Genomic DNA, 26,863 nt, shown 5'->3' with positions numbered 1-26,863 from the left:
ATTTTAAGTGAGGTTGAAATGATATCACTATCAGTTCGTGTAAAGTTCAAGTTAAAGGTGGAAATTGACATGGAGTGACGTCGGAGAATTTTAGGACATTCATGCAGTTTTGCATTTGTTTATTTGTATTATTTATGTATGTGTTTTTTATGCTTGGTTTCAGGTTTTGGAATAAACCCATATCAGTACACAAAACACACAAGATTTTCTGTCATCAATTAATCAGAGGGAGACACAGTTTAGTTGGCTTAGGACACTTTCGTATGTTTGACCTTTTGACAGGTCAAATGTCCTCGGTGGCCCAGAACTGATCAGGTCAAATGAAGAACTATGACCAAGAGTTGACCTCCACATGCGTTTGTAGTTGTGCAAGAATTTCTTCCTGGCTATAAATGTCATTTCTCCTCCAGTTCTTCGTGTAAATAACAGACTAGTGATTTTATGTAACAAACAATTCATTTACACAAAAGTCATTTTTCATCAGATATTAATCATAAATGACACATGCAACATTTAATTCAGCAAACTTCCTATTTTTTTACATCTTGGCCCAGACCTGTTCTGAAATTTCATAAGCTTTTAAGATAAATGGAAAATCCTCAGAAGAGAGGCAGTTTACTGACCCCAATATGGATGTGCGTTAATGTAAAAAAAACATAAAGAATATGGTAAAAATGAGGACATGCTAGTTGCAGAAGTCCGGTCCACTTTGTTCAGGTTTCCCTCTTGATTGACTTGATCACTTCCACCTGTGTCTTCTTTCTTTTTACTTGTGTCCAATGAGCTCCTCTCTCCCAGTATGTCAATTAAATCTTTTTCCTTCCACTGAGTCCAGTTTTCTCCTATTTGAATGTTTTTCTTCCTTCTCTTTGGCATCAGAATGTTTCTAAATAATATGGATTAGCCTTTTCTGAATTATAGTCTTGATTTGAACCCAGACCGACCTCCTGAGAAGCCAAGTTTGATTTTCATAGTTTCTCTCTTCCTGTTCTGCCTCCAGTGTTTAAATTTTAACTTACTTGTATGTAAACTGAAGACAACATTTTATAAATGACAGTTGCACCTGTTTAATTCTGTGTCAGGTGAGCCGGTTTAAACTAATCGTCTCCTTATTTTTAAAAGTTGTTTCCATCAATCCCTCATGTGACCCGGTTGGACAGATTAGCCTGAGCTGCATCAGTGACAAGGTCAGTCCCATCAGTCAGCCACACTGACCTTTGACCCTGAACCCGAGTACAAAGTCACATGTCCTTGTGAGCTAAGCTCAGACGTCAAGATTTATTCTTGTCTGCACACCGTTATGTTCCCGCAGGCCATCAGCACATCACGGGTTTGGGTAGAATTTGTCACGTAAATAATCTGATGTGTTACTTTTTAATTTTTGTTGCCCCATTATTATTGTGGAATCCAAGCAGATATACCCAAAACCTTACTGGCAATTCATTTAACGAGCCCAAAATCAAAAAACTTCTAGTTCGATAAGCTATTTAATATTTAAATAATAATAAAAAATAATTTAAAAAATGTAACTTGTATGATGTTACTGACTTTCATCTTATATGTCCCAGATAAACGGTCTCCTGCAGTTGCTACCAACTTTTAGCACGAATCATTCCACTCCATCCACATCAGATCTTAAATTGTGTTGAAATGTCAATATTGATGCAGAGACTTTTTTAAGCATAAATCAGACTACCTTTTGTATTTTAATGGATGTCTGGGTGGTCTTGAGCTTCACCCATAGGATGTGTGCAAGTCCAACCAAAGCAGTTAATTCCAGCCATGGGGTTCTAAGTGAACAATGAACAAAACAAAATCCCTCAAACATCCTCAAAATGATTCATTTGTGTGACACAGCCTCTCTTTCTGACCGGCCTTTCAGTCAGGATATGGCCAAGTCAAGCAGGAAAGCCACACCGCTGTGCCCGCTGGGTTAAATCTAAGCTGCATTCACAACCTCGTGCTGCAGCAACAAATGTGACAACTTTGCAGACACTTCCTCTGCCGTCACGCCGATGTCATGACAATTTAGGCACTCTTCAGTCAGCGTGCTGTCCCTCCAGCTTCTGTCTCCTGCTTCTGTCCACCATTGTGTTACTGGCTTGCTCCAAACGATCTGAAAGCAAGCTTAAAACAATGCAGATGCACACAGTTTTCAGTTGACAGTTATTATTCACTTTTCATGCAGATTTCTGTGTAAAAAGACTTTGCTCAGCCCATCGTGACGTTACTTCTTTAAAAAAAAGCCATACAGAAACATTCACATCTTGAAACTTCTAAATCCCACAGCCTCTTCAGGGAGTACAAACATTATTAGGCACGATGCTAAGAGGCCGCAAGCTTCCTTCCGATGACCATGAAATAGTATAAATGTGGTGGTTTTTGCCAAAACACAAGACTGACATCCTGCTGTGAGTAATGTGCTAATTAGATTTTGCCTGTGGTTGCTGCCGTAATCAAATCTATCCGGTGCTGCAGGGCTGAGGGGCTGAAACCTGATCTGATATCCAAAATATGCAATGGGCCATTTCGCCAATCTGTTTCCTCTCAGTTTCTGGCACAATGCGTGATTTGTCTCTGTGTGTAAGCTCTTACTGTGCTCCACTAAATTGTCAGTTTTATTCTGAGTTTCTCTTTAAATACCTCTCAACTCAACAAATCGACCAGTTTACTCTCCTTTACCACCTCCTAAACTTTAAGAAAATTAAGATTCAACCCTAATTCTGACCATTGTAAAACAGTATCAGGTTTGATACTGTATTGATTTTGTCAGTAATTAATGTTGCCTTACTTTTGTTGCTAATCACCTAGTCTTGAGATGGATCTAATAAAATCTGCTGTGAAATAATGATGAATGCTCAGAACGTATCACACTAAATTAAGCAAAAATTACTAAAGATTGATCTGAAATACAGGGAGCTTCCATCTTTTATAGCAGTCCTGACATCTCTAATCAACCCGTAAAAATGAATAAATCGTAGTTTATCATCAAGGTGAAAATTTTAGGCAAAAACTTAAATATTAAATCAGAGATTATAGATATACAGATTTTTTTCTTTATTATACTGAATTAATCCAATGTGGAGTGTTCATGTAAGTCAGTGTGGCCTCATCTTTGCAGATATACTGAAATATTTAATTTCAGTAATTTAATTTTTAATGGAGTACTAAATCAGGAAAAGAATGAAGAACATAGAGGTATAAACAGAAGCTGAAGCCTTTTCTCTCCAGTGGTCCACATATTTATTTCAGGCTGTATCCGTCTCCAGTGGTCTGGACAGTGGATCCACCTGTTGCTTGTGCTCAGTGCTGCTTCCTGATCCGGATGTGGGAACGTGAGAATATGGAAGACTCCTCTATGAAAACATTTTTTAATCAGAGCCGTCGGTCTCGGTATCGTCCGGGTGGGTTTAGTGTTGGAATGTGGCAGAGCTGAAATTTTGCGAGAGAACAAAGGACGAGCTCTTTTCTGGTTTTGTTTGCTTTGTTTTCTTATGTTTTGATGAGTGATTCCATAAACACACTCTTCCTCCTGCTGCACTCTGTTTAAGCTGCATAAATCTCACTTTCCTGCAGTAAGTCATCGCGCTCCATTCCAAAAGAATCATAAATTCTCCCTAGAAACAAACTCGGAACCTTCTTGTGGTGACGGTTTCTCCGTGCTGCACCATGTTTGACAGCTGAGACACCACAGATTGGCTTTTCATTCACTGCTGTGCAGAATGTGGCTCTAAAAGACATCATCAGCACCCAAATCAAACTACAGACGTGTCCACCATCACTTTATCAGTGGTTCAGGAACCTTTGTGCTTGGAAGCAAAGTAATGAAAGCATTTGACAAAAGACCCATAAGATCTACTCTAATATTCTCTACTGTTACAACCATTTTATGTTGGGTTGCTAGTTGAACTGTAAACTGACTTTAGACTCAACAGTAAATTATGGCCCAGCTGGAACTGAATTGTACTGATTGTCTGCACTGATTTTAATGCCTTTATTTACATATACGGTTGGTGCTCAGTCACAAACCAGATGTTGCTGCTAATTGGAACAGAGATGGAGTTGGAAGGGCAATAGTGGGAGTGGTGTTACTCGTATGTTTTTTTTTTTTTCGGGGGGCAGATTATGCAGAAAACCACTTCCAGAGGATGTGTGTTTTAATGCTGACAGTGTTCCTGTGGAGGCTGTTATGCTAATCTGACCCCCTTGTTACTCGCAGGACAGCGTCCACGGTGGATGTGTGATGAAAACCTATAGCTCCGGCCTGCAGAGAGCAAGTGGGAGGAGGACGGAGCACAGAGGAGGCCCACAGGAAGCAAACACGGCATGTTTTTTATCCCTTCAGTGCCAGCCCTTCTACACTCCTACCCTACGCTGACCCATCTGGGGAGGGGGACATCTTGTTTTCAGAGTGGATTGCATAAACCCCCACATAACCTCCACCCACATGCACTCCCACATTTCAGCAGCACACCAGATTTTACAGCTGGATGAAGAGTATCAATGGGAGCAGTGAGCGAGTGGCCAGACAATGGACTCGGCGTCCAGGCCAGCACGCCAACCCAGGATGTCCTGGCTTATTTGACAAAAAAATATCATCAGACCTTCCGGCTGCCCAAAGAATTAGAAAACTACATTTTTGCCAAAAAGAAGGGCATGTTGGAAACTCCTGGTGTTGGTGTCATTTAATGGGATGTCAAAAGAAAACGGGCAAGTAGAAAAGTGGCCAGCGTCAGTTATTGGAAAGATCAGACGGCCTCTGTGGCTAAGGCACGCTGACCGACCAGGGCTTACAAAAGCAAACACGGGCAATCCGAGCGCTATCTTCAAACACGAACGCCACTCTAACATCAAACAGCCTAAATCTGACCCAATCTTCCCTTTCACTGTCGCATGAGCCTGCATGGAAGCTGTCAGGCCTCGTTAGCTGAGAGACGTCCACCGCCAGCCTGTCTGCCGTCCTAATGGTCCGACCGCCTGGCTGTCTCACACGGTCGGCCTGTCTGACATCTCAAACCTCCATCTGATCGTTTAGCCTAATACAGCTGAGGTCAGTGAAGGAGGGGGAGAACGTTGCGTGACCTTTGGGTGCTTAAGCATTAATGTGACATTAAGTGTTTCTGAGATGATTTAATTCCTAGAATGATTTTCAGTGACTCGTCGGTAGTGGTTTTGTGGAACAACTTTCACATTTGGATCGTGCGCATTTCCAGGGATACAGTTCTGGAGTCATTGAGTCACCCGTTGCTTCTCAGTCCTGTCCAGGAATGTCCATGACGTCCTCGGTAGCAGCTCTCCAGAGTTCCATCGTGGAAAATTTGTGCAGCGTCGATCAATGAATGAGATCATGCTGCAATCTTAAATCGCCACAAAACATCAGGCTGAGCTGAAATAAAATCTAATTTTTATTTATGCATTTCAAAGAACAAACAATGCTGTCTCCTGAGTCCCACTAGTTGTATGTTTAATTAAAAAAAACAATGGTGGTTAAGTGGAGGATGTGACCTCCCTCCCTCTAGTCTTCCTCCCTGATCCTCCCACTTTTGGTTTCCTGAGGCCTCTGATCTCCTGAGGAGTGTAGCATCAGGGATTCTCTCCTCCCTCCTTCCTGCCATCCCTTCCTCTCCCCATCTCATCATCCTTTACTTCCTCCTTGTGAAGACACAGGCCTCTAATCAACAGGCCACGAATAAGCTCATAAACCATAAAAGAGATGTCATTCTGCAAAACAAAGACACTAAATGTGCACCACATTTGAGGAAAGCTAAAAATCTCATTCAGCTAAAATGAATTTATGTTGGGAACCCACAGGAGAGGAGGGTTTTGTACTGAGGGGAAATCTGAGAAGTTGACAATTATTGGCACCAAAAGCATGAGATCCCTTGGTTCTTGAAACCCTGAAGGCTCCCTCTTTCATCCCTCCTGATTTGTAACACAAAAGCTGTCCTGAGAGTCACTCTGAAGGAGACGTAGGGATCCAGGACAAGCTCCGTCTTCATCTGTCCAAATCAGAATTAGAATTAGGAGGGAGTGGAGCCTCTTTGCGCTGCCTTAGAGTGATCCAAAGGTTCTGAGCTTCTAAAGAAACATCCAGTCGTATGTGACCAGTTTAATTCCTACTTCAACATAACTGAACAGCCAAATGGTTCCCAGGTCAAGTTGAACATTGATCCTTTCTCGTTTGAGTAAAACGTGTTTAGTGTTTTCTCCAGATATTGTGTAATCCAGCATCCTCGTCATGTTTCCTTGAGTGGCGAACCCTCTCAGCACCAGGTAAAGGGGTGACTCCGTCCTAGGAGACAGTGACCCGTGCCTCTTTAAATGAGCAGAGGTTAACCAAAACAGAGGTGTTGGGTTCAGGCAGGGCTTGATTTCGCTGCACCATTTTGGGAGCTGAGCTCTGACCTGCAGCCTCCTGAAAGGAAGTCATTGCGCTTTTTATCCGTCTCACTCTCTGCTGCCGTGTTTCTGCTCATTGGACCGCAGACTGAACAAAGGGTAGGTGCAACTCCTGCACTTTCATCTCTGTTTTTAATATTCTCACATTTGGTGCGTTGCACTATATAGTTTGACAGGAACTTCCTTTCCCCAAATCAAATCAGTCTTTATTTATATAGCGTCTTTTACAATCAAAATTGTTTCAAGGCGCTTTCCAGAATCCCAGGGCCTGACCCCAGACAAGCAACAGTGGCAAGGAAAAACTCCCCTTTAACAGGAAGAAACCTTGAGCAGGACCAGGAGAGGAGAGGAGGAGAGGAGAGGAGAGGAGAGAGAGGAGAGGAGAGGAGAGGAGAGGAGAGGAGAGGAGAGGAGAGGAGAGGAGAGGAGAGACAGGGACAGGGACAGGGACAGGGACAGGGACAGGGACAGGGACAGGTATTGGGATGCCTGTGACTTTAATATCCTCTGGACCACAAGAAGCACCTGTGCACGCGTGACTGAAAAGGACTTCTGTGACAGGATAAACATTTTATGTCTAGGTTTGTGCTCTGTTTTGGTTTTTGTGGTCCGAAAGTCTAAACAATCTTGCTTTTACAGTACGAATTTTGGTCTGTTTGTCTGCAGGTCTGAGCAAAACATGGTCCAACATTAGAACTTCAAACGCAGAGAAATTCCACACGTCTGATCCTCTGCCGCTCGTAGCTGCCTCCGTCATGTCTCGGCTGCGATCTGCTTCATGCCAGTGGGATCAAAGCCTGGAGGGGGGCAGTAATGTTTCCACTGGGGAGTCCTTTCTCTGGGAAAGTGCAATAGGTTAGAATATCAATGAGACGTGCCTGAGAGCGTAACTACTCACCTGTTGTCTGACTGCAGCTTTGCTGGTGCGTTGCTGCGGTCGGAGGCTTCATCGTGAGCATTCTGACACCAAATAAATCCTGAAGAGTGACGCTGAACTCCGGTCAGCGGAACAAAGCAGAGTTCCCTCAAGAGTCTCGTTAACATGCAGAAAATGAAGTTCAGCTGCGTGTTGAGGGAGATTCTTAGAGTTAAAACTCTTAGGAAACAGCTCGACCCATGTATGCACGACATTATACCTCACTAAATCATTCCGTTGTGGCTAAAATGAATTAAATCAATGGATCCAAAAAGCTAAAAGACTAGCGAGAACAGGCCGCGTGTTTATAACTGTAAATAGTCTTTATTTTTTAATTCAATTGAATATTCATGAATAGGCTGTTGCTTTCCACTAAATCTGCTGCAAACCAAATCATAGTCACTGCTGCTGCTTCTGGTTTTGATGGGAAAAAATACAAAATAATGAGAAGCGATGTGAACGAAACGGTCAGAGCACATTTCACTATAAATGAGTTCACGTTGCCGAAGATGGTGAAATGTTGCAGGTTGCCCTTTAAGACGGCAGGTCACCAAATCTGTGACGGGAAGGAGAAAACGGAAACATTCAGTTGATCCAGCTGTTTGCTCCCTTTCTACCCTTCCTCCCATATCTGTCTTCCACCCCCCAACCCCCCCTTTCCAGGACTCCCACATATCAAGTGTCTGAGGGGGAGGACGTGGGGGCTGGTGGTGGTGGGGGGTCTAAACAGGTGTCCAACTGTTGCAGCAGCCTGCTGGTTGGTCAGCTACAGGTTTTACCTCATGCTCTCAGCTGCTCATGCACACACACACACACACACACACACACACACAACACACACACACACACACCACACACACACACACACACACACACATCTTCATCCATGACATCTGAAAATTCCTTTGGATTACTTTTAATTCTTATGACAGATGGAGAAATGATGGTGGTAACGTGTGACTGTGTGTATGTGTGTGTGTTTGTGTGTGTGCACAAGAGCATGTACCACTTTCACTTGTAATATGACTACTTGTCCACCTGCAGCAGGCAGTTGAGAAAAAGACCATTCTCTCTCTCTCTCTCTCTCTCTCTCTCTCTTCTCTCTCTCTCTCTCTCTCTCTCTCTCTCTTGCTGTGCTTGTGTGTGTTTGCGTGTGTGTGACACGCCACATCGGAACAATGAAGAGAATGTTGACACAGAACAAACACAGATACCTGCTGCTCTCTGCAGATTTCAGCGAACTCCTGTACGCTGGTATTTCATGCAGCTCATTGAATCCTTTTACTTTGCAGAAAGCTCAAAGTTCAAGCCGACAGCTCCTGAAACCTGATGACTGGGCACAGATTTGTGTTCATCAGGTAGCGCAGACGGCAGACGTTTGTGTTTCTGACCACCTGTCAGTAACAAAGTGCCTGAATGAGTGATGGCTGATGGGAAATGAGCCTCTTGAAAGCCTAGATGCCCACCTGCCTTGGGTCCTGTCCCTGCAGAAAGCATCAGGCATGAATATTGACTTTTGAGCCCTCTCAGCATTTAAATGTGACCTTAAGTGTGGATTTTTGCTCCTCCGGTTATCAGGAAACCGTTCCTGACCTGGTGCTGGACTCACCTCTGAGCTGCTGTAAATCACAACTAAACTGTTGCAGCTGGCAGGTAAAACAATGAAATGCTGGTGAGTAAATGCACTAATCATTGAATTGGGTTAAAAGAATAAGAATATGGTTGAAATTTTTGTTTTAGCAAATTAAATTTTTCATTTATTTTTGTAGGTTTTAAAGGCCTCCATGAAGCATCAAACTGGCTGTCCATGACTTGGTCTTCCACTTATTGGAAAAATGAAATCCAAAAAAAGAGAAATCCAAAGATTAATTTGAAAAAGAAAAGCAGACACATTTGACTTTTCCCTCATCAAACAACAGATGCAGCGTCATCACTGCTGATCACCGGAAAACGTCTCGCCACATCAAACAGGCCGAAACACGAGCGTGTTCCAGTAAAACAAAAGTCCTTGATCTGACAACAGAGCATTGTCATTTCAGAATGTTGTGGTCTGACAAGACATACGAGATAGATTCTTTCTGTGTTTCCACAATAAACTGTAAAGAGGGATGAAAAAAACAACAACCTGTGAAACGGCCTCCATCGCCCCCTGTTGGCTGACTGCAGTAAGACAAGAATCCACTCCCCAGAAAGTCCTGCCTGATTAAAGAGCAGCTACAGGTTAACTGTAGCATACACTGTGCATTGTTATTGTTAGGTCATCTCTATCCAAGAGTACTTTGGGAACTGTGTTTCCTGTTTATATAAGGTTTGAGCAGCATTGTGGTATCTGCTTTTTATTTTGTTAAAAAAGACCTTTTTTTCCACCGTCTGCGCATCTTATGTTACATGAGCTTTCCTTCCTGAGTGTTGTCTTTCAGTCCGATTAAAGCAGATTCCGACACTGTGATGTTTCCTTTTAGTCTACATTTGAGATGTGAACCTGAAACTCTTTTCGAACAGATGAGGCAAAGATCAGACGCCACAAAAACCTTCAGTGACTTCATGGGATTGATTCTTCTTTAGATCTCAGGAACACGTGGCTTACAGAAGAAACAGAAGAAGACACGAGAGTAACGGAGAGCTGAGCGGTACGACACTTCCTCCCCATGGCCAAGAAACTCCACCGAGCTGACATGTTTAACTTTCCCACAAATTCCTAAAGCCATGTTAAATATTCACTGATTGAATGTGCTGCTTTTGGGGAATAATGTGAAATTTGTCTTGGAAAGTATCCCACATTATCATATTGACTATGGCTGTGGTGAGTCATTGGCCAAGGAGCCATTTTTCAAGATTAATAACATTCATGTGATACAGAGTGAGACAAAAATCTATTTCCGGTGCTATATGAAGCACGTCTCTGCAGACTAAAATCATTTTAAAATTGCAGCCATGACACAGGGAAATGCATGGATCCCCCTCTGAGCTGGGCTCTGCTCAAGGATTCTTCCAGCTATAAGTTTTAAATCATTACAGTAGGTTTCGTTAAGATAATCTCCTTTTTGAATCTTATTACTGGAAAAAACCTGTATTTCTAATGTTGATCATTATATATAAACATGAACAATTCTTCTGGCACATCTGTTTGTGGGCTCTTTTTTTCTTTTAGAGCGTTGGACTAAACAGAGGTTGAGCACATTTGATGACAAGGTTGTGTCCTGGGGTTTAATCCTGTTGAATCCTGTTGAAATAAACTCTAGTTGGCATTGTGATGTCTCTTAGTTTAATCTAGTGTGTTAAAAAAAAAAAAAAAAAAAAAGTTTTCATACCTTACAGCCCTTAACTACGACGGGACAGATGACCTTAAACCGGTTTTTATGTCACTGAACCCATCGTTCAATGCGTCTTCACTATGACTGTAATGGCAGGGTAGCGCCGATTGAGGGCGTCGTGAGCGTGTGAGATAAAGAACTTAATGTTGTGGTGGTTATTTGAGTTTGTGCTGTTTTAACACTTTGGAAAACAGTACCCAAAAGACATTGGTAAGTTTAACGTAATTTCAAAGTAATTTTTCCTTCTTTAACATCACAGAGTATGTGTCCTGTTCTATTACGTGAACGATACCGCTCCCTGGTGGACAGTAAGGGGAATGCATTTCCAACGCCATTAAAGGAGACATCTTAAAAATAACAGTTGAATATTAAATTATAACCGAACATGTTAGATGCGCTTGAAAATGTCGTTAATGAAGGTGTTCGGCTCATGCAAGAGGCTACGCCAGCAATCAGGCCTCGAAAATAGAAAAATTACTTTTGGGTCTCAAAGCCTGTATATTTCAGTTCAGTTGTAGAAGGTTTAATTCAGGGATGTTGGATGGTTGATAATTTAATGTTGCCTGCCTGATAGGACAGAAAACCTGGCCACACTGCGGGCCTCAAAAACTGGATCTGGGCACCGCTGATTTAAACCCAGAGCTCAAAGGTCGCAATCCAGCTGGGTTTGGGTCCCACTGGCCTTGGTAACCAAAATAAATCTGTTCATATCATTGCAGCTTTGTATTTTCAAACATTCACACAAAAAGGCAAAAGGCAATCTCTTCAAAGTTTTATTGAATGCACAGATTGCTGCATATTTAAAAATCTTCTTTTAGACAACTTAGGAACTCACAGAACACCAAGCACATAAAGAGGGAAAACAAAAAGGCCATTTTCTTTTCTCATATTTTACACCGAGTTATAAATTACATCCAAATAAATTCTCTCATTTATTCAGAAGCTCAAAGACATTCACTCCCTAAAATAGTCAACCAAATCTTTTATAAGGACAAAGTAAAAAAAACCCAAATATCTTAATATTGACATCAATCTTGAAAATCTCTGCACTTTACATCACAATCTTTATTGACAGTAATTACAGAAAGCTCCTAGAAGTCTCCTCTAGAGTCTAAAAAGCCCCATTTTCATGATGTCAGAGGGTTGAAAGTGTTTAAAAGCTCTTCAACAAACTAACCAGTACAAAAAAGCTCAGATTTCCAGGGAATCAAATTAGTGTCGTTCCCATTGAAGTAACACTTTCCAAAAGTTGAAAATAATACTTTAAAAAAAATGACATCATAACCTAGGAAACAATCTGGTCAAAGTTAGAATCTGAATTCACAACAACATTCAGGTTAGCTGCTAACAGGAACTTGGCTGCTGTTTTTCTATAAATCTGACTTGGATATGTGACCCATTCACATCTGGCTGTTAGTACTGATATATAGTTGTAGTAATACTGGAAACTTATTAGAATATCTGAGTTAAACGTTCTTATGATGCAAACAAGTGGGATGTGTCCACAGTTTGTCATTAGCAGCTTCTTGTTAGAGTGACTGTCACAGCGTTGCACCAGCGGATAAATAAGAAATCTATTCTTTTAAAAATAACAAAAAAGGTCAGTTTGGTTACAGCGCCACCATCCATTGGGGCAGAACCTTTATTCACGCCTTCACTCGAAAAATAAAAACAAACAAAAACTGACCTCATAACATTCTGCACTTTTGGGAAATTATTCCCATCAACAATATAGTTTTATACTTTAGAATAGTGTTTTTTGTTAGATTATGATCCGCTCTAGTATTCTTCAGGTCTTCAGGATAACGGATGCCAGACATCTGCACCACAATGATACTGGTTCATTCATCGGGCCTAAAATAAGGCGCTTTATTAAAACAAGATATCAGACGGTGTTAATGTGAAGCCGCTGCTAGATAGAGCAGTTGGGCTTCAGTTTGATAGACCTGGTTCCCTTCGTCACACACTGTAGAGATTTTATAAAGTCTACATTTTAAGGGCACCTTGGAGTTTGATCACTGTAGTGTATCAAGGAATTTAAGCTTGTTCCTTAATTAATTTGTTAATTCGTTTCTTGACATAAATCTACTGTAGAGCAGTAAATCGTACCAAAACCATTCCATGACAGCAGCACATTTCTAAACCTTCACCTGTGGAACCTGAAAAGATAGACAAGTATCTTTGTTTATTAGCTCAACCCAGTTTGTTACACAACTTAAGCATCGCTCCCCCAGTGGACGTGACCAGAGCTAAAAGGAGGTTTGCAAGCTGGTGTCGTATTACTTGTTTTCAAATGTCATCCTGCAACATGTACCTACCATTTGCATCTTCAAAACTAACGGTTTCTGACTAGGACTGTAATTTTGGACCTGTGAAGCTGACATTTTTCAGCAGCAGTCAGCTACGTTTTCAGATGATAGTGATTTGACGTAAAAGAAAGAAAAAAAAAAAGGAATGTTCAGAGAAATACCCCCTGTTGAAGCCTGATGCTGCTACACCGTCGGGGTCTCCAACAGCAGCTGCTGAGAGAGGCGTGACTCGTCTGACTTCATATCAAACCAGTTTGAAAATATTTACACTCCGAGAAGAGACTGCAGATCCACGGGGGTCAATGAGGACGTTTTAAAGGGGCTGTTTCTAGTTCCAGGTCCATCCCAGTGTGCATTTAGGTAAAGTGATACTCCTCTGAGTACCGCGTGTCCTCAGGGGTGTACTGGTTCCCCCCAGCTGGGTACTGGTTGTTTGTGTTAGTGTACTGGTTACCCTCAGAAGCAAACTGGCCTTCTGTTTTGGTGTACTGGTCGTTGCCCCCTTGTGATTGTTCTGCAGGGTTTTGGCTTCCTGTAGTGTTCAGGCTCAACTTCTTCACTCTTCAAAAATAAAAGACATAAAGATGCATCAAAATGTGACGATTACATCAAATACTGTGTCGTGTGTGTACTTACTGGTTATTGTGTTTGGCCCCACTGATGTGAGACTGGTACTGCTCCACAGAGTTTAGCTCAATCTTGCAGATGGTGCATGGGTAGCCCTTCAGAGTGGAAGCTGCTCACACAACAGGAGAAAATCAGGATACGGAATTGTGCCAAGGCGACCTCTGTGTGGCAGCCGTGTGTTCTGACCTGGAGCCGTGGCCGGCCCGTACGTCTCCATCAGCTTCATCTTTGTCATCTGTTTTCTGTGCTTCTTGCCGACGTAGTGCTGCTGAGCCATGAGCGGATTGTTGAACGACGCCTGGCACATGGAGCAGAAACGGTTGGAGTCGTTATCGTCATCGTCGCCGCCGCCGCCGCCCGCTGTGCCGCTGGGATCCTCTGCTGGTTTCTTCCTGGGCTGAACGGCTGCTGGTGTTTGAACGGTTACTGGAGACCAAGAATAACAAGAAAATGTTCAAAATTCTGATTTTCTGTAGGGAAACTGGAAACAAAGATGCCAGAAAGAGACTGGTTGTACACACGTGGCGTTTGTGGACCAACGGACTTCAGTCTCAGGTTCTTGGCGTGAACTTTGCCCTGGTAGTGCGACTCGGCCACCACAGGAGAGGAGAACTTCATGTTACACACTTGACAGACCTTAGATCTGTCCGTGTCTCCGTTGTTGCAGTCTGACTGTTGGAACCACAAACCATGAAGCAACCATGCTTTCCATTCACCCATTACAAACAGATTTTAGTTCTTTATGGTGAATACTGAACTTAAAAAAAAAAGAGCCAGAATCAGGAGTACAAAGTGAGAAAAACTCTGCCACCACTTGCAGAGAAATGTAAATTTAAATGTCTAGAGGAGCAAGATCACGTTGTAGTTGGGTCAGCCAATGGTTTGCTGCCAAGGCTCAGCTGTACGCCTTTTCAGCCACTTTCTTACAAACTAAAACAAGGATTTATTCTCCCGTTTACAAAATGAGCCCTCCATGGATGCAAAGAGACATATACTCTTCTTTTTGTAACGAGGGTAAAAACCAGGGTGGGAGGACTTTACTCACACTGTCGACTGTCGACAATTTCATCTTTTTGAGCTCAGGCTCCTTCTGGATGTGGGTGGAAAAATAACGGCGCACTTTGTTCGCATGTTTCTTGCTCTGAAAGCACAAGAACAAACACAACATAGTATTACTTTTAAATTCTGCATCCAACTAATTAAGAGCACTTATTATTAATTAAGCAACATCCCCTGTATGGCCCAGAATAGTAACAGCATCAAATATGAAGTCTCCTGACACTGAAACAGGAGAATGGACTCACTGACCTGATAATGAGTCAACTTCTGAGACGTGGAAATTAGGACAGCGCTGCAGATTTTACACTGCGTGTCGGAAAACAGGTCGCTGTGCTCCTCTATCATCTTATTTACTGCGCACAAGCAGAGGGACAGAGAGAGATGTCACCCTCTTGGTTGGAAAACACAATGTTAAACCACAGCGACATAAAAAGATTCTAATTTTCACAAACCATGGCTGAACCATGACGCCATTTAACAATGACTTCACCAGTCTGAGAAATAGCCAACATTCAGGTTTGTCCAAAGGTTACAAGTGAAGTCCAGTTCTAAAACATCCCCTGGGAGACTCCACATTCATCTAAAGCCTAACAGGCTCCTGTCAATAATACTAGTCTAATACCAACAATCTCATTAACGTGATTGTTTTACGATATAATCTCTTCGTGTTAAACTGACAGATGGGTGTGTGTTTTGGGTCTGAGAGATCACATCGTGATGGTTTTGGACCTTTCACGAACCGAACGAGCATGAAAGTTTGAAAAGAGTAACTCTTCAATTTCAGCCAGAAATCCAAACAAACCCAGAAACCCAAAGTTCTTTAGCCCATAATAATAAAATTAAAAAACTAAATCAATAAGTGAAGAAACCAGGCTGTGCCTCTATAGATGGCTGCTGGATAATGTGACAGTAAGGAGCTTTTTCCTCTTATAAAGGTACCAAATGTACCAGCAGGTTTAGAGTCAAGTGTGTTTTTGGTTAACTTTTCTCGCCTGCACCACCTGCTGAGAGCCAGTGAGTCCAGTTTGTGTTGGCTCACACACCAGCGCAACCAATAATGGCAAATGCTTTACATTTAAAAACTTAAAAAGTCTACTGTAAATGGAGTTCAATGAAACTAAAGATATTCCGCTCCAAAGATGAGTTCTTGATCATATCCATCCAGAGCTACAAGAATAATGCTCTCAAACAAAGTTGATCAAATGCAAAGACAAAGACACAAAATCAAACTGATTAACGTTCATGTCCAGTTTAATCTCAGCACTACAGTACAACTTTAAAAGAAAAAGACTGTGGTTTTAATGCCTTATTGTTGCAGTAGGATTAAGACTGAGTTGCAGCCAAGTAAAACGACTTGTTTCGCCTAAATCGCTCATGCCTGCTTGTCCGAACCTAAAAGCGGTCTGTTCTGCTTTCAGTGCTCCCCAGACACGCCAGTCGAGACGCAAACCAGTGTTTTTCTGCATCACACTTAGACATGCTCTCGTCGACCTTGGAATCAGAACGACTGCAGCTAGTCCAATTTAGCCTATTAGCACCTAAACTGTTGCCATCACATCGCAACGCCGGCTAACATTAGCTTAGAGTGAGCTAACGGCGACAGTGGTGTTTTAAAGCTACTAGTTCCCGGGTCATTCCATGTGCATCACAGCAGCGGTATTTTATAGTAAGCTTTGAAGTAATAAATAAACTATACCCTCCGCCAGCCCCGCAGGAATATTTTCCGTCTGCATCGCAACAGCCATTATTTCTTAACAGCTTTATGCTGCGCATGTGCGACTTTGAAGACGACGAAGAAGAAGTAGTAGTAGTAGAAGAAGAGGAGGAGGGGGAAATAAATGACGTAACGAATGTAACTGAACAAAAAATATATTATTTTGCTCAACAGGTGAGAAGCAGTCAATAGTTAATAAAAACGTTTCTTTGTAAATAAAAAGGAATGTAAGGAATAAGACGATGGATTCGGCAGTTTTTACCCAGTATGATAGTTTTATGACATATTTGTAGTACGATTTTAGCTACTTAATACATTTTCCCCAAGGTAACGCATTGTAAATATTTTGTGGCAGTCTGAGACTGATTCTTCTACCTGTGCCATAAGCCGCTGGACTATTGGAGGGGACCACCCTTTATTAACAACATAATCACTTAAAAGAAGGGCATTTATTAACTAAACATGCAACTTCCCTCATGGTGGGTGAGGCCACAGCAGCACTGAAATAGACAATATATGACTGAGAATCAAGCTGTCTATAGCCTAGTTGTAGACCACATGCACATTTGGACAACATGCACAAGAGCACAGTTTCTGCTGGTTTATTTTTCTTCCACTCTACACCTCAGCAATGACAGGAAGTAATGGGGCCTTGAACCTTCTGGACTGTCTACATGCAGCACGACAGCCAGACACCTGGAAATAAGCAATGCCTGCCTGGCCCATCTGTATCTCTCCTTGCTTTTTAGCTGAGAATTCCTTCTTGCAAGTCTGATTTATTTTCTTTTTCATTTGTTCAGGAATGACCTCTTTGTCCTTTTCTGTCTTCCTGCTGTTTGTCACCAGCCTGATACTGGATGCCTTTAGGATAATCTCAGCAGATATTGGGTTCAGCTTGGAGACAGCTGGCTGATGAACTGAGCGGTCAATAATGTGAAATTGTCTCCCTCCATTCTTCTTGTTGTTCCATCCATTCCGAATGAGCCGTGCTGCTGTGAGGAAAGAGTCTGTCTGGCTGTTTTGGTCCTTCAGACCATCTGATGGCTGAGGCCTAAACATGATCTCTGTGGGAGGTTCCGTCTTACTGCTGCCCTCCATTGCGCTTTTGTCCGAATTCTCCACTACTGCATCTGAAGGGAAAAGGCTCCTGTGAATCATAAGTAAACACATTAGATTAATTTGGATTCAAAGCATTAAAGTATCCTGGACAATATATTTGTGAAACAGTAGCATCATGATTTTATGGCCTCAAAAATAAATTAGAAGACTTGAACAGACCAAATTGGAGAAAGTGGGACTTTACTGTAGTATACCACCAGAAGGCAGTATGTTAATGGTCACTAATCAACCATACAGAAAATATACAATGTCAATGTGTTTTGGCTTTCAGATATTTATTTAAACATTCCAAATTTTACAATAATATGAACTATACGGACATTTTACGTTAAGATAAGATAACATTTAAAAAAAAAGTAGACTCTTGTCGTTCTGTAAAATAACCACTAGAGGGAGACAGACAGTTCCCCAGTGAAAGGAAACGTCTCAAACAAGCTTTTGTTCCCTGAAATCTTTGGTATGAAGTCACGTTTCAGTGAATCCGAGTCGCAGGAGCCTAGCTATGCTCATCAGCTGTGTATAGTAACGAGAAAATGCAGGATGTAGCAGTAAAAGTTGGAGTGATTTCTCAGAGGTGTTCCAGAAGATATGTCAGTTGTATAAGGACAAGAAGAAACTGAAACTAGGTATTTGCAATCACTTTTAGTGCATGGCTGAAATGATTTGGAGCTAAACAGGATCTGTATACATGCTGTTATTGAGTACAGGACACACAATATAATGATTTCATGGAGATCCAGTGTATGCAAAACACACATTTAATGGATTATGGTCAGTATTCAGTGGAAACATTTGCTTGCTTAAACTGAATTAATCTTAAATTCAGTTGCATGGATCTTGAAGCACCCCATTGGAGGTGCAGAAAAGTTTGAATGCAAGAAAACAAAAAGTGGAAAACATAGATATCCATTCCATATATCACTGGAAATGTCCTAGTTACTGTAAAAGTATCAGAGATAATTCTCTGCTGTCATCTAATCTCAAACATGTTAAAAACAGCAGTGCAAACTGAACAATTGGCCATAAATGTATGAAATAAACTCACAAAGTTGTGGATTTAAGTGGTTGTCCCGCAGATTCCAGTAAGATTGTGGTTGCTCCTGTGCAGACGGACTCCCTTGCCTCTGCCCTCTCTCACCCCGTCTCTCCCTCTTTTGTTTCCCCCTCTAACTCACAGCCCCCCCACCCCCTCACTGTATCTCAGCCCCAACAGATCTCTGAGGTTTTCCTGATGCTGCATGTTGATAACATCCTATCAAACCTGTGACACGATAATTTATAAATCAGCGAAGGGCAGAATGTGGATCAAGTCTCTCTGGTGGCTCAGTGCTGTCTCTGTGGTTGCTAAAATCAACTATTTTTAGCCTTTATTTTTCAGCAGTTTTTATTAACTAATCGCCATAGAAATCAACTGCAGCCACAAAAACACTGAAAACATGATTTTGTCACCTAAATTCTTCTGACATTTTGAAGCAAATGTACATTTTTTTCTTGCAACCTCTGCCACTCATGTGTTTCCCCCCACTGAACTCAACTACCTCTGATCAGGCAGATTTCCAAGGATATTGGACTGTAACCTCTGCATAACCGCTGTCTGTTTGCTCTGCTCAGGCTCTGGACCACCTTCAGTGAGTTCAGTGGCTTTATCTGGCTTGGCAAATAGCAGGACATCCCCAGAGCAAATTTATACGCAATTAAATCCTCAAACAAATCTTTCCCTGTGCTCTATGGGGTCAAATCAAAGCATTTCCTCACTGCACAGTGTGTGATTTCCCGCCATCTTTTGCATTTTTAAAGCACAAGTGTTTGCCACAACCACTTATTTCTACAGCTGTTAGAGCGACTCATATATTTCTCTGCACACATATGGTCACGGAGGCTTTACTGCCGAGGCTCACGTGCAGGACTTTCCTCATTCGTTGAGATTCCTGGAACAAAGTTTGCAGAGAAGGGGGGGAGCAACCTGGGTCAGCCAGAAATCTGGGTCAAAGGGAATGGGAAAACTCCTGGAATACAGGCAGCAAAAACTCTCCAGTCTGGCAAACCACAGTCCCGGCTGTAGCCAAATCATTAAAAGCACAAAGGAAAAAGCTACAAAATAGGCATTTATCATGAATTTGTAGTTAACCAAACCCCACGGGGCATTTTTATTCCTCACCTAAAAACTTAATCCTGTAGTTTGGGGCCAACTGCAACATCATCATCACAAGAACGTGAAGGAACAGTAAAGGAAGAGTGATGGAACAGCAGATTTATGTCCTTCTGAGTCCACATAGACTGACTGCAACCATGTAACCATGGATATGACAGCATGACCTCTCTGAATTTAAGGTCATGGACTTCCTGCCACCTCTGCAAGTGACATGAAGTTTGGCAGCATCTTGTTGCCTTGTGTGTTTAGTTTTTAGGTGATGCTCCAGTTATTGTCACACCCTGATTAAGATGCCTTTCGAAGCCTCACGTTCCAATCTTGAATCAAACCACTTACGTGTGTCATTAATCTGTGCCATACATTTGGTATTTGAAATCAAAATAAATGCACCACATTATCGTCCAGATGTTGAGGAGATTTTTGTGTCTGTTCTCAGCATTTTAGTTCAGATTAGGTTTGTGATCTTCAGTTTCAGAGAATCTGCCACGAGCGTCACAAAGATAATGCTGATCAGATAATTCACTTGGTATTTAATCACCTGTCTAACAGGTTAAAGCAGTACTACCATCGGACCCTTTTCCCTGTCCCAAGTTAGTAAATCTGACAGTAATTCCCCAGTAAATCCTTTTCCTGTCCCTTCACTGCAGCTAAAGACTTGTTGTTCTAGTTGTCTTTTAATGAGCATTTCTGTTCCTAAAGAAAGACTCACAGGTGGTCCACATCAATAACTGCCATCAGTTCTTTGACTTTAAATGTGTGTTTAGTCTCCTTAATTCACGCTGATTCTAAAGAACTAAGTGCCCCTGTTTTACACGTCCAGGTGCAGCCCAGATGAGGCGAACGTCCACTTTGGTTGGACAGTGAGTGGACCCAGGAATGACATCACCAGTGTGAGGGGTGGACAGCAGGATGCTGGTGTTGGAGAATCACAGCTCACAGCAATAAGTATGAGGTCAGTGATACTTGGTGCCAAAAACTGAGCAGAGACGAGGACGTCTGACATCGGGATGTTTCTTCCCTGAAGGTCTTGTGAGGAGATCCATCATGAAGGAGCCCAGTGAGGTAGCATACATCCTGGGAGGAAGCCAGTGTCTCATCTGTCCTGGGCTATCCCAGGGGCAGGACTTCCCTGTTTGGCCTGCTGGCTTCATGTTTGGATGAAAGGGGACGGGACACTGGGATGTTCCGTCTGGATGGCAGGTGTAAACGCATGCTTGCCGCGAGCTGAGCAGATTGAGCAGAACACATCTGGTAATGGTTCTGCTCGCTTAATGACTGGATGTGTTGCAGGACATGGAGCACTGCCGTCTCCTCATAGTCTAAAATGCCTAAAACAGACTTACTTAGCAAGTCCTGCAGCATAAAAAGTCATTTCAAAATGAAAAAAAAAGATTTGAGATACGTCACAATAAATGATGATGATGTCATCACCACTCCTACATGCTTCCAGTGTATCACCACTCTAATAGGATGGAATGTTTCTGGACTGACTTGTTGGTCCACTTTGTTCTTGTTCTCTTTTGTTCTAAGGTGTTTCTGCCATCTGGGAATGTTTCAGAGAGAGACGTCAACAGAGAGCAGGCTGCACTGACTGCTTTATTCACCCTTTATTTGTCACACATTTATTTCAGGTGAGTTTTCTATTATCATTATTATCAATATTGCTATTATATAGTGGTCACAAACTAAGAGAAGTGTTTTATTTCCTTCTGTGAGACTAGAAAAGAGACATTAATTTGCTCTTTTCAGTGACTCCTACCACCATTAAAAGCTTATAAAGTATATTTTGACCTAATTACATCATAAGTACACAGGCTATTTTCTGTCCTTACCAATCCAAATGTGTCATTATCACCACCAGTTGATCCCAGTTGACAACTCAATCTAAGCATTTGGGAGCACTGGGGTGATGGTCCACAGATCTGTTCAAAGCCCCTAATTATAGCTATTAAAATACTTTTAAGGTCCTGGTTGAGATGTTTTATTTTCTAAGGCGTATGGCCTGTTATGACCTAATATTGGCTTCATCTAGCACATTTTAATTGGTAAACTGAGAGGAATCAGGAAGAAGCACCAACATATTCTGGTGGACCTGTGTTGAGAAAATACCTTAGAATCCCCCACAAAAAGAGAGTACCACAGAGGTGCCTTTAAGAAACAAACAAGCAGCACATGTTTCTGCTCTGAATTAAACACGAATGTAACATCCTGATATCTCCCAGGCGCCGCCATGTCCTCCACGCTGGTCATCAGGCAGCCTCGGCCGGTGATGAGTTCCCTGGAGTCTGATGAGTGGGGGTCAGGCATATGTGACTGCTGTCAGGACGTACCTGAGTGTGAGTCCCTGGACCTCATATCATGACAGCTCGTGGTGAATGAAAAACCTTATTCAACAGGCAGAATAAGACATTTGTCTGCTTTAAACTCAACATTAATTAAACAATTCTGGTGTCATATTCCACCTGTTGCTGTATCTTTCTCATATCTGTTTTAGGTTGCTTTGCCTTCTGGTGCTTCCCTTGTTTCGCCTGTGTAACCACCAAGAAGTACGGTCAATGTCTGTGTCTCCCCCTGCTGGACATCGGCTGTATTCCCCCCATCACCTTGGCCATGAGGGTCTCCATGCGGGAACGCTACGGCATCAAAGTAAGGCCTTAAGTGCTGCTGCTGTCTTTATTACTGGACTTAAACCTGGATTTGCAATTTGGACACTTACAGGCCATGCGAGAGAAAAATCATTTCTCTTCTTCATTCCACGAGTGATAAAAATGGGCATTTATTTTGAAGTTGTTTAAAAAACTAGAACTCTAATTATTACTTTTTGGGGGATTGATGACATAACGTTTGTGTCCGCTGCAGGACACCATCTGTCGAGACTGTTTGTTCGCCACCTTCTGCATCGCCTGCTCCTGGTGCCAGATGTCCAGAGAGATGAGGAAGAGGGACATTCAAGTGCTTCTCGTCGGTGCCAAGAACTCGTGACCACACTGGTCACCACCAGGATGCCATGTCCTGACCACGCTGAATAAGTCAGGAGGAAGAAATGGCTGATGTGACTGAAAACATAATTTTAGGGGATCCCGCCTGATTTGAACCCAAAAGAGTTCTTAAAGTTTGAAAAATGACGTTTTTGGTTTAGGGCAAAAAATAGGGCAAAACATGTATATAAAAGATGGTTGTTGGAATATTTAATATGCCAATTCTAGCGCTTTGGTTCCTAAGTTAAATTCAATTGCAACTTCGCACAAATATATTTTTATTAAGACCTGATAAGCTTGCAAATCAGTTTAGACGATGAATGTAAACCCTACGATATTCGCTAGAGGGCGCTGCACTCTTGAAAATAGGCCAACACGGTCGAGGCCATGCAGGGTCACGGCACAACCATTTGACGAGTCCATAATGTTGTTTTGCAGTCTCGTTTCTTTATGGAGATGGAGCCACTCTGGGGTCCATTAAAAGACAATCACATGGTTGTGTGTGTTCCTCTCTCTCATCTGCTGCTTCCTCTTCTTGTTTCTGACTGGAATTCATCCTTTTAGCAATTAGGGCTGGCCTAGTTAATTACTGGTGAATTAACTGAAGGTCGTGGGTTCGATCCCCAGCTATAACAGACCTTTCTGTGTTGAGTTAGTTGAGTTAGCATGCTCACTCTGTGTCTGGGTGGGTTTCCTTTGGCCCACAGTGGCGGCACTGCTGAAACTGCAGCGGCTCGGGACTGACCCTCCAGCTGACCTACAAAAATCCGTCGTACAATTATGAAACAACAATAAAAAGCTTCTTATTCGACCCCCATGTTTGCCCTCTGGTGGCCAAGGCATTCTTTGGTGCAACCTAATAAGTGCATTCAGCAGTCAGAGATGTCTGAGCCATTCAGATTAACTAAGGAAAGCAGGAAGAAGAAGAGAGATTTAACCTAATTTTCTCCTAATCATGCAACATAAACTCATGGAGTCACTGTTGTATCACAGTCAAATTACTCCCAATAAATGTTCCCGCTGGTGTGTGCTCCAGCTGAGGAGTTCTCTCTCTTCTGCTGGCACACTTGGCCCTGGTGTTCACTGTAAATTGCTCAGTGGGTTGTTTTTAATGGGATTATAATGACAGTTATGGTTTGCAAGAACTGATGTTGGTGACTTTTATGAGGTGTGAGTGAAGGGGCGGGTCCGGGCGGCTCATAAAGGCTGCAGGAATGTTAATTGGTCGAGGCCACTGCTGCCCTCTTTGTTCTGCTCACTCATACTGAGCTTCTGTTGTGCCCGTTAAAGGCCAAAGAACTGATTTAAAATCTGTGACTTTAACCCCGCACACCCTCCAGCATCCTCCCCTGCCACCACACACATATGTACACAGATTATCCCACCTAGGGCCCCCCTCGTCCATCCCCTCCCATTCTTAATTTTTGGGGTTTTCCTGAAGAAAATGGAACCCTTTTGCTTCTCTCATTTCCTCCATGTTGCTTAATCAGGTGGTTGGCACTCACCTCCCCGCTGCGCTCCATCGCCTGTGGTCAGTCTGACCGCTGCAGCCCTGCCCGGGACAGGCTGCGTCGCTGTTCGAAGTGAAAAAGTTTACAGTTTGGATATGTTTTCAAATTATCGGTTAAAGAAATTAGCATATTCCAAACACAAGGTAATATTAGCTTATTACTTCCCTATTTTTATAAACCTCATGTTGGAGGACTCCACCGCTGGTCTTGACTCCTGAAAAGAATCTCTAGAAGCCAGATACTCTGTCCTCTATGATTAGCTCTTCCTCTGTTGGGGAGTTAGCTTCAAATACATCTGCCTGAATTAGCTTAAAGGGCAATTTTGCAGCATTTCAACCAGGCTAAAACTGGAGGCATTACATTCACAAAAAAGGGACACTTCTGATAAAGGTGTGGGGCAGCGGTGTGGTCCATTAAGTTATGAAGAAATGTTATTTAAGAATAAGTTGTATGGGTCTTTAAGGGTGTAGTCTGTCAAGGTGACCAAAGGAGGCAACAGACAGACTTAAAATCAGTACTGAGATGTACAAAAAGAATGTTGGTCATGCAGCTGATTAGAAAAAGCTACAACAAAAGCATCAGAAGTTGATTTAAGACCACCTCCTGCTCTGTTTCTCCAGCACATGTGACTCACAACCTCCGCACAACTTGTCGGGATCAGAAACTTGCTAGCATGCCTCCGTCTCCTCATCATGACCTCATGGAAGGCGTGGGACGAGCCAGGGGAACGAGGGGCACCGACTTTCAAAAAAATCCGCCATGTTCTCGAGTTAAAGTGGCGCCGCAGTGAGGGCACAGACGGCCATGTTGTACTGGGGAATTCACCCCAGGGATCCTGGTATCGAACGTCCTCCTTGTGCCATCTCCTTTGTAAGATAAAAACCATTTTGCTCATTTATTATTGATTCGGTTCGGTCTAACAAATTCATTCATGCGATCATTTGGAAAGAGAAGTTTGAAGTGAAAACATGAGGCTTGACCACAGTGAAGAACTTGTGTGTGGATAACCAGAGGTCATGAGATGCATTTGAACCTGGAGGACTCCCTGAGACTGTCATCCTGTCTGTCCAGAGGTCTCCTTCATGACAGATAGAGACGCTGTATCTTCCAGAGTGTCTCCATAATTTCCAGGGGAAGTGTTCCTTTTAAAAGACAAGGTTGGAGTTGCCGGCGAGTCGGCTGATAACGGCTGAGGTTAAGATTGGACGGGAGGGGCGGCCGTAGTCCGACACGGCTATCAGACGGCGGGCCTCAGAGCAAACAAACAGCTCTGACCTCTGAAAACAACGGCAGCAGGGAGCAGCTGATAGTGAGAGACGGATAGGTGGAGGTCGGCGATGGTGCAGGAGAGTGTGTGTGTGTGTGTGTGTGTGTGTGTGTGTGTGTGTGTGTGTGTGTGCGGAGCAGAGAGCAGGGGCAAAGGGGCATGCAGGGCAGGAATTATCTGATCCTCTGGTAATCATGCTGTCTAATTGTCTATTAAGGTAGTTTTCTTTAAAAATGAGGGTTGTTTCAAGGACCAAAATAAAAGTTTTCTTTGTTTTGGCTGAACAGACCTTCGCTGTTTTCTTTTATGACTATTAAAGAAAACTCAGCTTCCCAAAACAGATCAGCTTTTATCCAGTAAGCTGATTATTTGATCCCTTTTTGATCAGTTTTTGGTGCCCTGAATGCAACCAGAGTTTAGGGTCAGAAACATAAACAAGTCAGGACGACGCTGTTGCTGATTCCTCGATGAGCTGGAAAATCAAAAAGAGAGCCACTAAAATCTGATACCCTGTGGGAGCCGACATCTCCATCAACAATCCCATCTGACTTCACACTGAGCTCCAGACCTTCATTATCTGTCCTGGAATGTAGCAACAATAGAATCAGATGAATGCGTTGACTTCAATTGGCAAAACTACGAGTAATACTTTAAAGTTATTGTTTTAAAAATTAAAAAATCCTTAAAGGAATAACATAAGCATAATTTCAACTCACTGAATAGCCTTGATGTAGCAGCAAGGAGTAAATTCACTTGCTTTTATAGGTTAGAATCTAATACAGTATTTTACAGACGGACAATTAAGGGAATTAGACCACTGATTTAAAGTGTAAAGTCATGCATGCAGAACAATGGTGCTTTGTTAGTCCCTAAATATAACCGAAATAGTGTGTTGGGAGACAAGGCCTGTGAATAAAAGCCTTGCAGGACGTTCACACGTCAGCAGAAATGCTGGACTCTTCTGCTGCAGCCTGGCGACGCACAAATGAGACGGATGAGAGCGGAGACGGGAGGATGTGGCAGCAGAGGAGAGGTGAACGAAGGAGGGAGGGTCAACAAATTCTTTGATTACTGAACCTTGTCATTCAGATAGCGAACGGCCGGCAAACACACCGAACACACACGCCTGACGGGCCGGGGGCTCACTTTACGTCTCCCCCTCAGTCGAATAAACGATTGTTTCAGTCTTTGTTCAATAAAAAAGTGAATTTCCCAGAAAGAAATAAAACATTTTTGCATTTCATGTTTGAAGCCTGTTCATTTAGCAAACAGGAACTCGCTGAGATCTCTAAAATGGACTTTAAATTCATGTAGCAGCAGGTTCAGTGGAGCCTCTAGAGGGCAGACCGGAGACTCATGCTGGGCTCCTACGAAGTAGATCTCTGCTGTTAGCCTTGATATACGGCCGCTAGAAACAAGCCCCTAAGTGCATCTCAAGGTTCATTTAAAGGGTGAATAAGATCTATAACTCTTGAGTGGACACCTCTTCTGCTCGGCT

General features: G+C 42.6%; 2 protein-coding genes and 1 long non-coding RNA gene across 3 annotated transcripts; 2 read left to right on the top strand and 1 right to left on the bottom strand.

Annotated features, from left to right (window-relative positions):
* Window positions 1-8,186: 8,186 nt before the first annotated feature.
* LOC130537463 (uncharacterized) lies at window positions 8,187-10,435 on the top strand. Its single transcript, XR_008953625.1, has 2 exons — window positions 8,187-8,987; window positions 9,085-10,435. It is a non-coding gene; the product is annotated as an uncharacterized LOC130537463 (long non-coding RNA).
* A 953-nt stretch (window positions 10,436-11,388) lies between these two features.
* On the bottom strand, window positions 11,389-16,435 carry znf346 (zinc finger protein 346). Its single transcript, XM_057054592.1, has 7 exons — window positions 16,321-16,435; window positions 14,874-14,977; window positions 14,611-14,706; window positions 14,087-14,237; window positions 13,752-13,991; window positions 13,575-13,674; window positions 11,389-13,499 (listed from the first exon to the last, which is right to left on the bottom strand). The coding sequence occupies exons 1-7, from the start codon at window positions 16,367-16,369 to the stop codon at window positions 13,295-13,297; spliced, it is 945 nt and encodes a 314-aa protein (XP_056910572.1). The 5' UTR covers window positions 16,370-16,435; the 3' UTR covers window positions 11,389-13,294.
* Window positions 16,436-21,120: 4,685 nt separating this feature from the next.
* LOC130537654 (cornifelin homolog B-like) lies at window positions 21,121-23,100 on the top strand. The gene is made up of 4 exons (XM_057054594.1): window positions 21,121-21,240; window positions 21,832-21,945; window positions 22,104-22,255; window positions 22,469-23,100. The coding sequence occupies exons 2-4, from the start codon at window positions 21,840-21,842 to the stop codon at window positions 22,589-22,591; spliced, it is 381 nt and encodes a 126-aa protein (XP_056910574.1). The 5' UTR covers window positions 21,121-21,240; window positions 21,832-21,839; the 3' UTR covers window positions 22,592-23,100.
* The last annotated feature ends 3,763 nt before the right edge of the window (window positions 23,101-26,863 follow it).

The sequence above is a fragment of the Takifugu flavidus genome, chromosome 14 (genome assembly GCF_003711565.1).
Source record: "Takifugu flavidus isolate HTHZ2018 chromosome 14, ASM371156v2, whole genome shotgun sequence".
Classification (NCBI taxonomy): Eukaryota; Metazoa; Chordata; class Actinopteri; order Tetraodontiformes; family Tetraodontidae; genus Takifugu; species Takifugu flavidus.
The sequence above is the reverse complement of the archived record's forward strand: the minus strand, read 5'-3'. Positions and strand labels throughout refer to the sequence as shown.